This window comes from Eptatretus burgeri, chromosome 10, assembly GCF_056783735.1.
Source record: "Eptatretus burgeri isolate ZD-2024b chromosome 10, Ebu_testis_v1, whole genome shotgun sequence".
Taxonomy (NCBI): domain Eukaryota; kingdom Metazoa; phylum Chordata; class Myxini; order Myxiniformes; family Myxinidae; genus Eptatretus; species Eptatretus burgeri.
In genome coordinates this window covers 11,974,927-11,989,926 of record NC_140970.1, presented here as the reverse complement: position 1 = coordinate 11,989,926, position 15,000 = coordinate 11,974,927, and the positions used below count along the sequence as shown (strand labels likewise).

At 40.0% G+C, this 15,000-nt stretch overlaps 1 protein-coding gene across 5 annotated transcripts in view; it reads left to right on the top strand.

Moving 5' to 3' along the window:
- Window positions 1-15,000, top strand: part of LOC147017951 (glutamate receptor ionotropic, delta-2-like) — an 878,371-nt gene that overhangs the window by 773,885 nt on the left and 89,486 nt on the right. For all 5 annotated transcript variants that reach the window (XM_085897090.1, XM_085897092.1, XM_085897091.1 and 2 more), the window contains one exon: window positions 7,084-7,222. In XM_085897090.1, coding sequence (XP_085753216.1) covers window positions 7,084-7,222 — 139 coding nt within the window. The remainder of the gene's footprint in view (window positions 1-7,083; window positions 7,223-15,000) is intronic.

Sequence of the window (15,000 nt, the reverse complement as noted above, 5' to 3'; positions counted from 1 at the left end):
GCAGTGTTGTGGGCTAAAACATGAGGAGGCAGGACAATGAAACAGCATAGCCAATCAAAGGGCACTTTAAGTTATAAATAACAAAAATTGGTGGAAGGAGAAACTATTGCTAATATAATTATTTGGTCAGAGAACAGCTTCATAGTAATGGTAGTAGAATGAAGGGGCTTCCCTTTTGTCTGCCCTTCATTTTTCTGCATGACTTTATGCAAGCTGTCCCTTGTGTACTAACTTTAAAAATTGGGTCTGTTTGCTCTTCACCATTGTATCATGGTGTTTCCAATTTCACCTGCATTTTGTTCTTGACTTTAACTCTTCCATGAATTGAGCTGTTCAAAACGACCCACGCCAATGTTCACTTCTGAATCGGTATGACGAATGCAGGGAACTCTTTCTATTTAGGTCATCTCTTCGAGCATGACCTAATAATATGGGTGTCAATGTCCTTCGATCCATCCGGCCGTCCGTCCGTCCGTTCACAATGAAGTTGAAGCGGGAGATCTGGTCATTAGTGATCCTGATAGAGGTCGATGAGACGTTCACGATGGTATGACTTTCAAGGTCACCAAAGGTCAAGGTCAAGGTCACGAGGCCTTTGAAGTTGCGAAAATGACGATTTTCAAATTCCATGTCCTCCGCCATTTCTCAAGCGATCTTGAATTTGATTGTAGCATATGAATCTATGGGACAATATCGAAATTTGGTCGGGCCGGATTTTCGATATTCACTTTCGTTTCCGTGTCACGTGACTTCAAAGTTGGCAAAAAATGCGAAAATGGCGATTTTCAAAATCTATCTCCTCCTACATTTCTCAAGCGATCTTGAATTTGATTCTGGCATATGAATCTATGGGACAATATCTAAATTTGGTCGGGACGGATTTTCGAATTTCGCTTTCGTTTTCGCGTCACGTGACTTCAAATTTTGCAAAAACTGCCCTACCTTCAGGAAGCTAAATATTCTCTACTGGGCATGGTAAAAGTTAGTGAATGCTGTCATTGCATAGCAGCTGACCTTGTATATTTATACATTTTCCGCCGAAGGTGCAAAAGTTTCAAAACCCGAAATGTAAACGTCGGCATTTATTTTCAAAATATAATTTCGTGCGAGGCGCACCAAAATGCCGAGTCATCTTAAACCAAACTGCGCAGTCGAGCTGCGCAGTAGAACTGCACAGTAGTCTTCGGTCATAACTGAACATTGAGAACTTGTGGTATTATATAGATGACCGTCATCCCCACATGGAGGTAATTTTTTTCTTCTGTTTTTTGTTTTTCGATACATGGTCGAGGCTCGTGGAAAAGCTAGTACACTGAATGGATCAGGACGTAACAGACACAAACGGGATGCAAAACATGCAAAAGAACAGTCGCGAGAGGGGGGAAACACCAACAGCAGAGTTGGAGTGACACTTGCTCAAACAATGGGTGTGCGCAGGAACGGGGGAGGTGGCAGGAAATGGGATGCATGGGATGGACAAGATGGATGCAGAAGGAAATTCCAAGGAGGTAAAACTGGAAAATTGGAAGAAGGAGGGATTTGGCTGGGGTTAACGAGGGTAGAAAACTCATGGTTTTGGATCAGTCAAAATAAGATCCTCATCTCACTGGTGTTTGCATTATTGTTTAAGTTGGCTCGTCTTGAAGCATGGGTTCACACTGTATCCTTTTATATCCATCTGTAAATGATTTGCACCAGTATAATAAGGATGCACCTGACAGGCAATTATCACCACACTGTGCAGTGAATTGTTTGAACATTTCAGTCGGTTTGATGTCGCTGCTTCACACTCTGTTATCTCCTTTGCTGCCATCTTCATTTTCGCTGACGTGTTTAATCATAAGATAGCATGTTGTACTTCACAAATACATTGTGTGTGCATCTGTGAGTGTCAATTAGGATGTAAAATGAAGTAAAACATGCAAAAAAAGGATATTTTATAACACTAAGTTGTTGTCATGACTTTGGTTGTGGTTGTTTGTCGACTGACCGTCTACTTTTAGGTATTTTTCTCTTGCTTTTGGAAGTATTACTAAATATAATTTTATTTGCTCCTCCTATGTACTTCAAAAGGGTTTAAAAGAGGCTTTTAAAACATGCAAGTTTGTGATGAAACGTCCCAAGTAAATCGATTATTATCTTTGTTATTATTTTTATGCACCATTTTTATTACTCGACAACAGCAGAAACTAGAGGTCAACCGATATGGGTTTTTCAAGGGCCGATACCGATATTTAGAAAGCAGGGGGGCCAATGACCAATATAATGCCAACATGTGCATTTGATTGAATAATATTTTTTTTTTAAAAAGAGAATTACATAAAATTGTTGAACTGAAATTAACATTTATTGAACACAATATTAACTTTGCTTGTTTACTCATGCACAGCACAGTGCAATATAGGCAAACTACCAGCATTATTGTAATAATCAACACAATGATAATGTCGAGCAAAGCTTATACAGGTAACCAGCTACAAATCTTGGATCCTAAAATCGAGTTTTACCTGAAAAGCGCCGTTTTTCAAGCTAAAACTATAATTTTGAGATTTAGGTGAAAAAATGTTTTTAAAAAAAACGTTTTTATTCCCACCTCCCATGTAATGTGAGTACGAGCCACCATGTTAGGGTGGTGCCAAGGTTGGTAGGGTGTGTTTCCCAACATTTGTTTCATCCATATGTAATTCCAGCAATGTGTGTCTGTGTCTGTGTCTGTGGCTGCGTCTGCATCTGCGTCTGCGTGACCGCTGTTTCTCGACAACTACTCATCCGATCTAATTGAAACTTGCCAGATATATTGCTGGCGACCTGAGTATGTGCCTTTTCAAGGTTTGATATTAATCGGACAAGTGCTTCCCAAGTTATGGCTATTTATTTACCAACCAATGACATGACACGTTGCTGTGTAGGCGTGACTGCGTCGGCCGGTGCGCGGCTGGCCGACGATGACGTCACGGGCCGTTCCGGTTACCTGGCAGCGAATGTCATGGCAAGCAAAGACAGGGAGGTAAACTTGATTTTAATTTGGATTTTAATTAACTCTGTGTGTGGAAGTGTGGTTGTCGCGAGAATGCGAGAGCGAAGCAACGGCCTGTGTGGTTGTCGTTTCAGGCTCGCGGTTTGAAAGTCATTTTTTTTAAAAAAAATTTTGCACGTACGGCCACGCACGTACGGGCACACACCTACGGGCATGCACTAGTTATTCCTAATTTGAGCATCATACACAGTAATTCCTCGTTTATTGTGGCAGTTGCATTCCGAGAATTTACCTTGTTAGCTGAAAACTTGTAAAACGAAAGTAATTTTCCAATAAGAAACAATGTAATCAGTTGAGATTGTGTGTCAGGACGTGGGTGGATGGGAAAGACTGAGAGAGACAGAGACACACTTACGCATTTCAATAAAATGAAACTTAGCCAACCCATGTTGAATGTTGTTCCTTGCAGTGATGGAGATGGAGGGGTGATGGTGTGGAGTTTAAGGGGAGGAAGGTGCAGGGTCGTCAACATCTGTCATTGCAGTAAATGTGATTCACTTGCTTTGCAGTAATTTCAAAACACTGAGCAGTCGCTTTGAATTTATCGGCATTTGCACAAATCGTTCATCAGGTGGATTCCGTCAGTCCAAGCATTCGGCAAATGTAATAGCTTTCCTTTGTTTCTTTGCACAAAGGCACTTGCATCACTCGTTGATCCCTTACCATGCAGTCATGGCGTCAAAGAGTGCACAAGATATTACGTGCTAAGTTTAGAGGAGGTTTTGACTTTCGATGAGCCCACACACCGCCCAGCATCCCAAGGCCCATCTCTAACTCGTTCTCTTGGTCCAGAGTGACAGCCGGATGTCTTTCAGACTCTTCTATCAAAGGACACAGAGTCTGTTGTTAACTCAAATACACCATGTTACATATCCAACTGCATTTGGGAAAGAGGTAACCATGGATGTACAAGTACAGATTAAAATTTTCCCATGGGAACCAGGATGTGGGACATAACGTGCCTGCGGAGCATGTGCTGTATGAATCGTGCACCTGGAACAAATGGCAGATTAAGCTGCAGGAACTCCAAGAGACGTCCTGTGTGTGAGAATGGTGTGCAAATGGTCACAATGTGGCTTGTGAGTGTGTGAAAGGCCCACGGTGTTAAGAGCATGAAAGGTTGTGAGACGGCCCGTGTGCGTAAGTGGTTTGAGAAAGTCACACGGTGTGAGAGTGGGCATGTGAAAGGCCGTGAGGCAGCCCCGTATATATGTGACATTTGCGGAGGTTCTGTAGCACAAACAATTGGCATGGTGAACATGGTTTGGTTCACCATGGGGAATGAAATATATTGAGATTTGAAAGCTAGGAATATATTGTCTTACCTTTTCCTCTTTGGCATATCCAGCACTGCTGGCAAGCTCTCACGATCGTTCCACAGTAGCCACCTGATCTGAAGGGTTGCTGCAGATGCCAAATTGATATGGGAGCTCGAGCTGCCTAGCATCATGAGATGGAAATTGTTTTTTTTGTTTGTTTTTTTTTTGTTTTTTAATATCAGTCATATCAGCGCCATCATCTGCCAATGCCGATACCTCATAATGCCAGATATCGGCCAACATTTCGGCCAGGGCGATATGTCGGTCGACCACTAGCAGAAACCCTTTCGAATAAAGTGTGACAGAGAAACTCGGCTCCTTTTATACATAAATATAAAAAGACAAATTCCCTCAAAAATTACTAGTCCACACAATTTATGTTGAAAATAAAATTCTGACAAATTTGAACCTCCCTTGTAATTCAGCATTAGTTGTTTGTTTGTTTTGTACGGAAAGTCAAGGTTCATGGAAGAGCTAGAACACAATGTATCAGGACGCAACATAACAAAAGGAACAGCAGAAAGAGAGGGGGGTAACACCAACAGCAGGGGTCAAGGGACAAAATATACAGATGGACAAACAAGGGATGTGGGTAATGATTGCGGTCAAAAATGTATCGCGATAAAATAATAACCATCAGATAGACACCAAACTAATGTACTCTTTGTAAAATATCTCTACCTTCCATTAGCTATGTAATACGAGTAAACATCTATCTGAGAGTTGTGCTTTGTGATGCAACACCCTGCCTGTGAAACACCAATCCAGCAGTTGTGTAGTTTGGTATAAAATCCAACCCAGACTAGACAGCTCACAGTCAGGTACATTACTTATACACAAACCTATCAAATGTGATTTCAGTAAATATAATGAACATAAATGCTGATATCCTATTTTTGCAGTTCGGGTGAATTTTGAATCTCACAAATCCAATGACGTTTTAGTGATGTCACCAATTGAAGCTCGAAATGTCACTCTAACTCGCCCATTGGATGCTGTAAATCCATCCATTGGGGCCATACTCTGTGCAGAGCGTAGATGCTGCCTAAGCAGTCTCCTTGACTAGTGCGTACAATCCTGGATGGGTTGCCACTCTGACAGAGGATACCAGCAAGCTGGCACTCATTTTGCCGACCTCAGAAGGATGACAAGCAGAGTCAACCCTACCTGGTAGTAATTCAACAACAGAGGGGGAATTGAACTCAGGATCCTCGGATCCCAAGCCCACCACCCTAACCATTATGCCAACACCAGGTATAAGTAAATAACATGCATTAAAACAGGAAACATGAGATTCCAGCTATTTAAACAGCTCAATACCTGACCAAGTTGTGAGAACCGACTCTTCCCTTGTGGCATTTGGAAACCTTGATCACTCTCTCATTGTTGACAAACCCTATATGGACATGCATTGGCAAAGTTGATGCAGTTGACTTAGTTACGAAATAAGAACATATACGTGGGATAAATTGGTAGAATCCTCATCTCTTTAAGCTTGTGTTGGTCAGAATGAGCAAATAAATACTCGACTGACAATTGATGCAAAAATTCTTATGAATAATTTCCTCTGAAAAGTCAAACTTCACTTAATTTTTGTTTCTTAATAACGTATACTATGTGCAGTTGCTATGCACAAACTAGAAGCAAGGCAAGGATCACAAACAAAACATAATGAGTTTGTGATTGCACATTGGAAAAATTGTTTATTTTTGCTTGGCACTTACAGGACAATCCCATTTACCATTACGCATGCTGTAATGAGATCGGTGCATTGTGCCACTGCCATCTGATTGGTTTAATGTTACTGTTTGCCAAGACTAACTTGGCCTTATTCCCACCATTCTCAGAATGTCACCAGCTGCCACTGTTGTCTTATAATTTTGCCTCGAAGTTTATCTCTACAATTAATGTTCTTGTAAATAAACGTTCAATCAAAACAATTTGAAGATCTGATCTTACTTGTTTTACAATGCAGTGTAAACATGGCAAAAGTTTGTCATGTAGTTAAAGTCGGAGGCAAGATTGATCACATGACTTGATTGATCAAGATTGTTCTTTTTCAATTTTATTCATGTTCAAGTGCAGGAGATATTCGATGTGGAGCACATCATGTATTTCTCACAAAATAACAGGATCATCTTTCTAAAGCAACATTTATGCCAAAGTAGTGGGAACCATTTTCCTGAATGCTCTGAAGGGAAATTAAAGATGACAAGTAGACCCAATAATTTGCTGAGCTTGAAATTGAATATCCAAGTGGAAAAGGGTATGTTTTGAGTCACACAATAACCATTTGGCGAAAATGGCATGAAAATTGGTCCCATAAATATCACTGAATGATCCAAAATAAACACCATATTGCCAAGAAGAAAACGCCTCTTAAATCGGTGTCCTTTGCAAACGTGTCCTCATTTTGTCAAAAATTGATGTTATTCTCGAATTTTCATTTGACTTCTTCACTCAAATCTCTCAGAATCTCGCTCAGCAACGGAATAGATGAAATAGCAAATCGTACAATCAAGTTGAATTTCATGAGAATAGCTCCATAACTGTAATCCTGCAATGAACCTCCGTTTTCAACTCAACCTCAGAAAATACCAAAGATAGTTCTTAAATGATGCTTATTCTAAACGATCGACGAACTCAAACAAACTTGAAGAAGTCAACCGTCGTCCTTGCTCAACTTCTGTGCCTTCCTCCCCCTCTTTTCCACGTCTCACCATGCAGGTGGGGAACCTTTGTTGACATCGATCTCAGCACGGGTCATGCTTGCCGTCTGGTGGTTCTTCACTCTTATTGTGGTTTCGTCATACACTGCCAGCCTCGCTGCCTTCCTCACCCTCTCTCGCCTCACAACTCCTATTGGGTAAACTCGACAGCTCATAGCTGCTCCACACCTCATTTTACCTTCCCTTTCTCACCCACTATTCTTCCTTGCACCTCAACAACATTTTTTTGAGGAAATGAAGGCATCCTTTATTGTTACACACACATTTGGTATTCCACTCATTCTTTGAAGTTACTGCCTCCTGATTGCTTCATTTGTTACTCGAGTCTTGAAATTCATTTGCATCTTCACAATCTATACTTCATTTGCTTTTTGACTACCTCCTCCCTTGATCCCATCAGCCCACCCCTCCAAACTAAACCAGTAGCATTCTTTACTCATAAAATTTGCTCTCTCCTATTTTAATATGTGCATAATATTTTGTTTGTACACATTTATCGAGGGCTTATGGAAGAAGAGCTTATATATGTATCCCATTCAGATGTGCAAGACGTCTGTTAAATAACAGGTTTTCTACAAAGTCTAGGGAGATTATGAAAGGTAAAGGCAACACACTGAGTGGGAGGCAGTGGGACAACATGTGGATCAACCAGAGGGTGAATGAACAGGTAGGGGGAGAGAATAGGGAAGGAAACAACTTGAAGTCTATAGAGCAAAGGTCAGGGAGGTGTAATGAGGATAGAAAATATCACGGCTGTGGATAGGGAACAATGTGAGGTAGTGGTGCACAACTTGAAGCCTCACAAGGGAGCTTGGGAATCAAGACTGAAGGAGGTTTCACAAGCGAGAGAAGATCAAACTGAAGTTGAGCAGTTGGTTTTATTTTCTTCTTCTTGTAAATATAGAATGAGGTTAGGTGGGTGAGAGAGATGGAAACAGCAGTGTGGGAGAAGGAGAGCAGAAGAAAGAGAGAAATCATTAACAGCTGAAACCGATGCACACGCCATTTTATGGTTGAGACTCATACATAAGAAATCGATACAAGAGCACAAAATAAATCCAAGAGAAGGCAAGGAAACAGCCACACTGGGCAATTAACTGTGTAGGTAGCATTCAAAGCAGATAGACAAGACAAATCCAGAATGGTATCCTCAGCTTTGGAGGTGGTTCTCTCAGAATAGAAAGAAGCACATCCATATGTGATCAATGCCTCCAAGTGGCATGCTTTAGGTTAATGTTTACTATAGATGAATGTATGAATGTATGGAAATATATGTATGTGTGTGTGTGTATATATATATATATATATATATATATATATATATATATATATATATATATATATATATATATATATATATATATATATATATATATATATATATATATATATATATATATATATATATATATATATATATATATATATATATTTTTTTTTTTTTTTTACTCTTACAAGAAACTTGAACACAGGAGGAGACCATTATGCCCATCAAAGCCTGCACAAGTATTGCCAACATTTGTGGTTCATTGTCCATGCTCTTTGCACGTTTAAATGCTGAGCATCAAGCAAGGAAGCAGCACGTACCATTTTTAAAACCTTCGGTATGTCTCGGCTCGGGTTTGAAACACCGACCTCCCAGACTCTGAGCGGAAACTCCAACCATTATACCACCAAGTCTGGTAATGTCTCAAGCTTACGACAAAATATGATGCATCTTAACCATATATATATATATATATATATATATATATATATATATATATATATATATATATATATATATGTATATATATATATATATATATATATATATATATATATATATATATATATATATATATATATATATATATATATATATATATATATACATATATATATATATATATATATACATATATATATATATATATATATATTGTTGTGGTTACCAAATTCGCAAACCACCATTCAGGTCCCTTAGGTGAGGTATCTCGGTAAGTACATGTGTAGTTAGGCCCAAACCCGTTGTCTAGTGGGAATACATGTCATTTATGCGTGCTGCGACTCTTCAGGATAGCCGTTTTTCTTTTACTATCTTTATTTTGGACCAACCGCCATTGTTACCACCACCAGTCACAACATCAACCACCAACCACAACGCCGCTTCACCACAACCGCCACGACCTTCACGTCACACCTCGCAACCGTCGCATCGCCACCGTTCTTGCGCCGCCTGTGGGTACCGGTGTTGGACTCGTGCAGGGCGCGCGCCGAACAGCGTGTACAAAATCACGGATTTTGTGCTTCAAAAACGGATCAAAAACGACACACGCCCACTTTTTGCCGTCCAATCGGTGAGCGAGGGGCGAATTGGCCCCGCCCCCAGGGCGTTGGAGGGCGATCGATATATGCAAATTTATGGATCAAAAAGCATTCACGCCCACTTTTTCTCGGGCCAATGGGGAGCGAGGTGAAAGGTCGAAGGGAGGGGGTCAAAGATGAGAGGGCGAAGCCACGGGGCTGATATAAGCCACCGTGTTTGTCAGTCCAGAGAGTAGGAGAGTCGAGAACAGAGAGTTAAGACTTTGCGGGCGGTGGAGTTGGCAAGAAGGAGCTGGGCGTCGTGTGCGTTGGAGTCGGAGCAAAAAGGGGACGGAGCTGTGGAGAGGCGGCGAGGGCAGACGAGGGGTGCTCGCGTCGTGCAGGGAGCTGCACCCCAGGGAGGCCGACAGCGCGACCTGGCCGAGGTGGAGACGCTCGTCGCGGGACAATAAAAATCCTCTATACCCCGAGCATCAGCAACCCCCTCCTGTTTCCCCCCGCGCTGAGATAGTGCGACCAAGGGGGCCCCTTTCCCACCCCCTACCAGACACTGCCCGCGAGGCCCGCGGAGTTGAGGCACCATCGCCGCTCCGCGTCTCATCACCAGACGGTTAGGCCCGACCCGGTCTCGGCCTCAGGCCCACCTCATCCTTGAGGGTATTCTTTCCTTGGTTTTGGGTATGTGTTGTCGGCGCCGTCTGTGAAGTAAAATTGTATAAGTGTTACCGTGTGCTCGGTAGTCGGTATTAGCTCTGCATTGTGTCTTCGCTTTCGCATTTGCTTTTTGTGTAAATTGAATTGTGTTTTTCTTTTCTGTGTGCTTTTGGTGGAATTGAATATGTGTGCTTTCCGTTCATCGCGAATAAATGTGCTTTGTGTTGAACTGTTTCCCACTTCGCTTCGTCATTTCCTTCATTGAATCCTCATCTTGCTTCACGTAAAGGGTTGGTAGTGGGCTGAATACGCCCGATAATTAATCGAACCGTCGAGGTCGACGATAACACCGCTCGGTTATTCTGATAGTACGGAACGGGTCGCTTAAGTGGCCCGTGTCCGAAGTCGACCTGCGGCGAGGTGCGATCGCCCGGTCTACCCTCCGCGTGGGTACTTAGGTAGGTCGAATTTGGCGAGCAACCCTATCCCACGCGGGGGCTGATTGGCTAGATAGCGGTGAGACCGAAAGGTCCACCCGTGACTGGTTCCCGGCGTTAGTCCGAGAGGGTCACGACTGGATTGTCCGTCCGGTGGGCGACGTGCCGCGATTCGAGTTACGTGGCCGTCAGCACGCCGGCGGGCGCGAATCCGCAACAATATATATATATATATATATATATATATATATATATATATATATATATATATATATATATATATATATATATGTACATATATATATATATATATATATATATATATATATACATACATACATATATACATATATATATATATATATATATATATATATATATATATATATATATATATACATACATACATACATATATACACACACATATATATGAGCCCCTAAGAACCATACTGGGCCATCCCATCTTGGTGTACTTTTGAGAAAAAAGGGACTCAAATTTCTCAGTCTCCTGTGTCACAATGAGCTAATGACAATAAAAAATACCTAAGAATAAAATACTCAGCATCTGTCAGATGTCTGGCCGTCATGTTTACATGGAATCATGGGGAAAATGTGGGATGGCCCATTCAGGCTCTGGCAAGTCAGATGCATATGAACAAAGCCAAAGAGGTTTTTTGCTTATATCCTTATCATAATATATTCTGATGGGCTGGCCCATTTTGGCCCTGAAAGGTATCAGTTTTGTGCACCTGAAGACGTTCATAACTCAATTTCACAAAAAAGGTGGGATGGCCCAGTATGGTTCTTTGGGACTCATATATATATATATATATATATATATATATATATATATATATATATATATATATATATATATATATATATATATATATATATATATATTACACACTTTACATTGTATTTCCAAGCACTCACACTTTGCACCATGTTTAAGTGTACACAAACCAAACTTTGGTGCTTGTTTTAACTCAAGACTGGGCAATGTTGAATCTTTTGTTTCAATGTTTATTTCCATGAACTACCCATACATTTTTATTGGTGGTGTAAATGTAACACTCTTGATTTCAATAGTTATACATAAAAAGTCGGGATGAGGATGATGATAAATATCAATCAGTATTGAAAGCAATACCTAGAATTGGTGGCATGTAATGGTTAGAGTGTCTGCTCTGAGTCGGTGAGGTCTGTGGTTCAAACCCTGGCCGAATCATACCAAAGACTGATAAATAATGTGCTGCTTCCTTGCTTGATGTTCAGCATTTAAACATGAAAAGAGCACTGACAAACAATGCTGGGAAGGCAATGGCAAACCACCCAGTATAACCCCTGCCCAGAAATTGCTTTAATAGCACCAACACTCTGTAAAAAGTATGGTACATCAAAATCAAATCAAATTGATATCAATAAAACTTTATTCATGTCAAAATGCCTTTGGCAATCAAAACTTGATTATTGAATTTTGTTCTTCTTCATAATTATGTTTATTTCTGCATCTAGAAGTATTGGGGAATGAGGGGACACATATATCTGCAGGACTGGGAGGGAGCTTGCGTATGGATGTGTGATTGTAAACATGTTCAGCCATTGTGATGTTTGTGACTGTGTGAATGGGTAAATGTGTGCAATCCCATCGAAAAATGAATGTGCTGTTGAGCTTTGTTCATTCTTCACCCAACAACCCATTTAATCCCAACCCCCCTCCTTTTATAAAAAACACCCTGATGTCCTTGTGTCTGTCCCACTGTTCTTTTCACCACTTTTACCAACCTCCCACCCCCACCTTCCTGCCCGACTCTTCCCCCATTGCTATGAAGTAAATAAACTGTTACAGTGAATGAATGTGGTCTTGATAAAGCACAGGCTTGTTGGGCCAAATGGCCTCCTCTTGTGTCAAAGTTCTTATACTATATATGTCCTTGTATATCAATTAATTGCTCTATCTCTACCATGACTCGTTCAATATTCATGAAAACCAAAGTGATCATTAAACGCTATCATACATGCAACAAGAATATATAATCTTTTTAAAGTGAAGTTTTTTTTTTGTCTCATCCCCCTCATGGATGGGGTGGGGGGTTATAAATTCGATTTTACAGGTTAGTAGGGGAAATAATTTAATTCATACAGCGGTGCTGAAATTAAAATCTGGGTTTTCGCTTCAAAGTGTGGTGGTTCAAAGGCTCCTAATGAAAGCGATGTAGTTATATCCCAGCAAGTTGAGTGCTCCAGTCCAAATCTGGAAATCTCAGTGTCCTCATCATGAGGTTGAAATTTTTTACTTTGACTGCAGCAAAAATACGTGATGCTAGTTTTGAGACAGAATCCTGGACTTGTCCTACGTCTCTGGAAAATAACAAAATACACACTGTTGATCGTTCAAATGTCGAGCCAAACAACAAAACTTCCAATGGAGTGCTATTCTTTGTTAAGGCTAGTGTCACCGTCAATCAACGGACAAGGTATTAAATGAATTTTATCAACACAAAGTTGCTAAATTATCCAGCTGAATGTAACACAATGTGTTTATGTATTTGTGTAATTGGCTGTCCCCCTTCATAAGGATGATTTGAGTAAGGTTTTAAAAGCCAATCTTTTAACACGACTGTGTGTTCACTATGGTCTATTTTTCAAGATAATAAAAAAACTCGAAAAAAAAATTTTTCATAAAAGAATAATTACGTCTCTTCTATTGGAAATGTAGACGGTGACTTGCAACCAGGCCTCAAAGGTGGTGTAAAGAAGCATTGAAAAAAATAACAATAAATACAAGGCACAGGAGGTGAAATTTGCTGCACATAATGTGCAACGCATGCAGAGTAAAGGGACTGTTCATTTATATCTGCAGGATGTCTAATAAATACAGAAGACATAAGCACACCTGACGTGAGGCCGAGGCTTCAGACTTTGGCATGCTCATGAGGCTGTTCCGTCGAAATGAGACATCCCAGAAGATAAAGAAAACAAGTAGCTGTGCATTCAAAGTACACCGCCCCCATGCCAAATAAATAAATAAATCCTCCAGCATGCGACAAGGCGTCCCAGCAATGCCGCCGTGCAGCACATGGAGACAGAATTGGGAGGGAGCACTGTACTTCTTAGGTGAAAGTGTACAAATGATACTTAAAAGTACAAATGTACTTCTGAGGTAAATATGTACAAATGATAAATCAAAAATACTTTTTATAGCCAAATCACTTGGTCACCATCATGTCCAAATATCATCTTCCTTGCTCAAAAGGTGCCTGAGATATTGCCAGGATGAGAAATAAAATAAATAAGTAATTAATAAATCGATAATAATTAAGTAATTAATCAATTAGTTGATTAATCAAAAAATATAAAATCATCTCTTTGCCAAAGCACATTTTCACTTTTGTCTCCAAATTTCAGATTCCAAGCTCAAAGGATGGCTGAGATATTGCCTGGACGAACAAACAAACAAATACACAAGAAAACAAACAAGCGGAGTAAAAACTGAGCCCTTCCTTCCTTCGGTGCCCGGCAATGATGTCATGCATCACGTGTCCATGAAATTGGGAAGGAGTGTTGTGTAATCGCATAACATTTGTACATGTAGTGTTTTAAAATATCGCTTCTTGCTACGAAACATCATATCTTCCAGTCTCCTTGAATATTTTCAATAAAATAATTCCAACCCGTCATTTTTGACGGTCTTTTATACGAGTACGTATATATATATATATATATATATATATATATATATATATATATATATATATATATATATATATATATATATATATATATATATATATATATATATATATATACCACCTTGCTGTGGAATGAGGTGCATCTGATGAGTATTAGCCCCTTCATCAGAGTAAAAGACGATTAATGCTCAAAACATCTTCCACAAATTGTTTGCCATGACAGTAAACGTACTTTCAAACAATGCATCCAATGTGATTTGTCCACCAAGAAAAGCAGTCATGTCATTTCCATTCTTGAGTATGTTGTTGTATTTTATTGTATTGTATTGTATTGTACAGTATATTCTTGAGTATGTTGTTATTTGTATGACAAGGATCTTCTTATAAATTTCTGCTGTGGTGCAAGTGTGCGGAACCAAACACTGAGATGACAGAGTGAAGAAGAGGAAATTGAGGACAGTATTAAGGCAAGGGTCTTTCATTCAGAAAGTAGTTAATGCATGGACTCGTCTCCCTATAGAAAGGTAGCAGCAGCATAAAGAGAAGATAGTTTCAAATTGGAATTTGATACAGTAGTTACCTAGATGCATTGGAGATAGAGGGGTGCAGGGATATTGGGGAGTTGTGGATACCATCTGAGTGATACCATCTGGTGTTGGTGTAGTGCAAGTATGATGGCCCGAATAGCCTCCTCTTGTGCTAAACTTCCTTGTTATTCCCTATGTTTCATCAAGGTCAAGTAGAGAAAAAACAACACAAAAAGCCACCTTAAGTTGATATCAGTGCTCTTTGTTGAACTATTACAACTATTAAGTTGTTC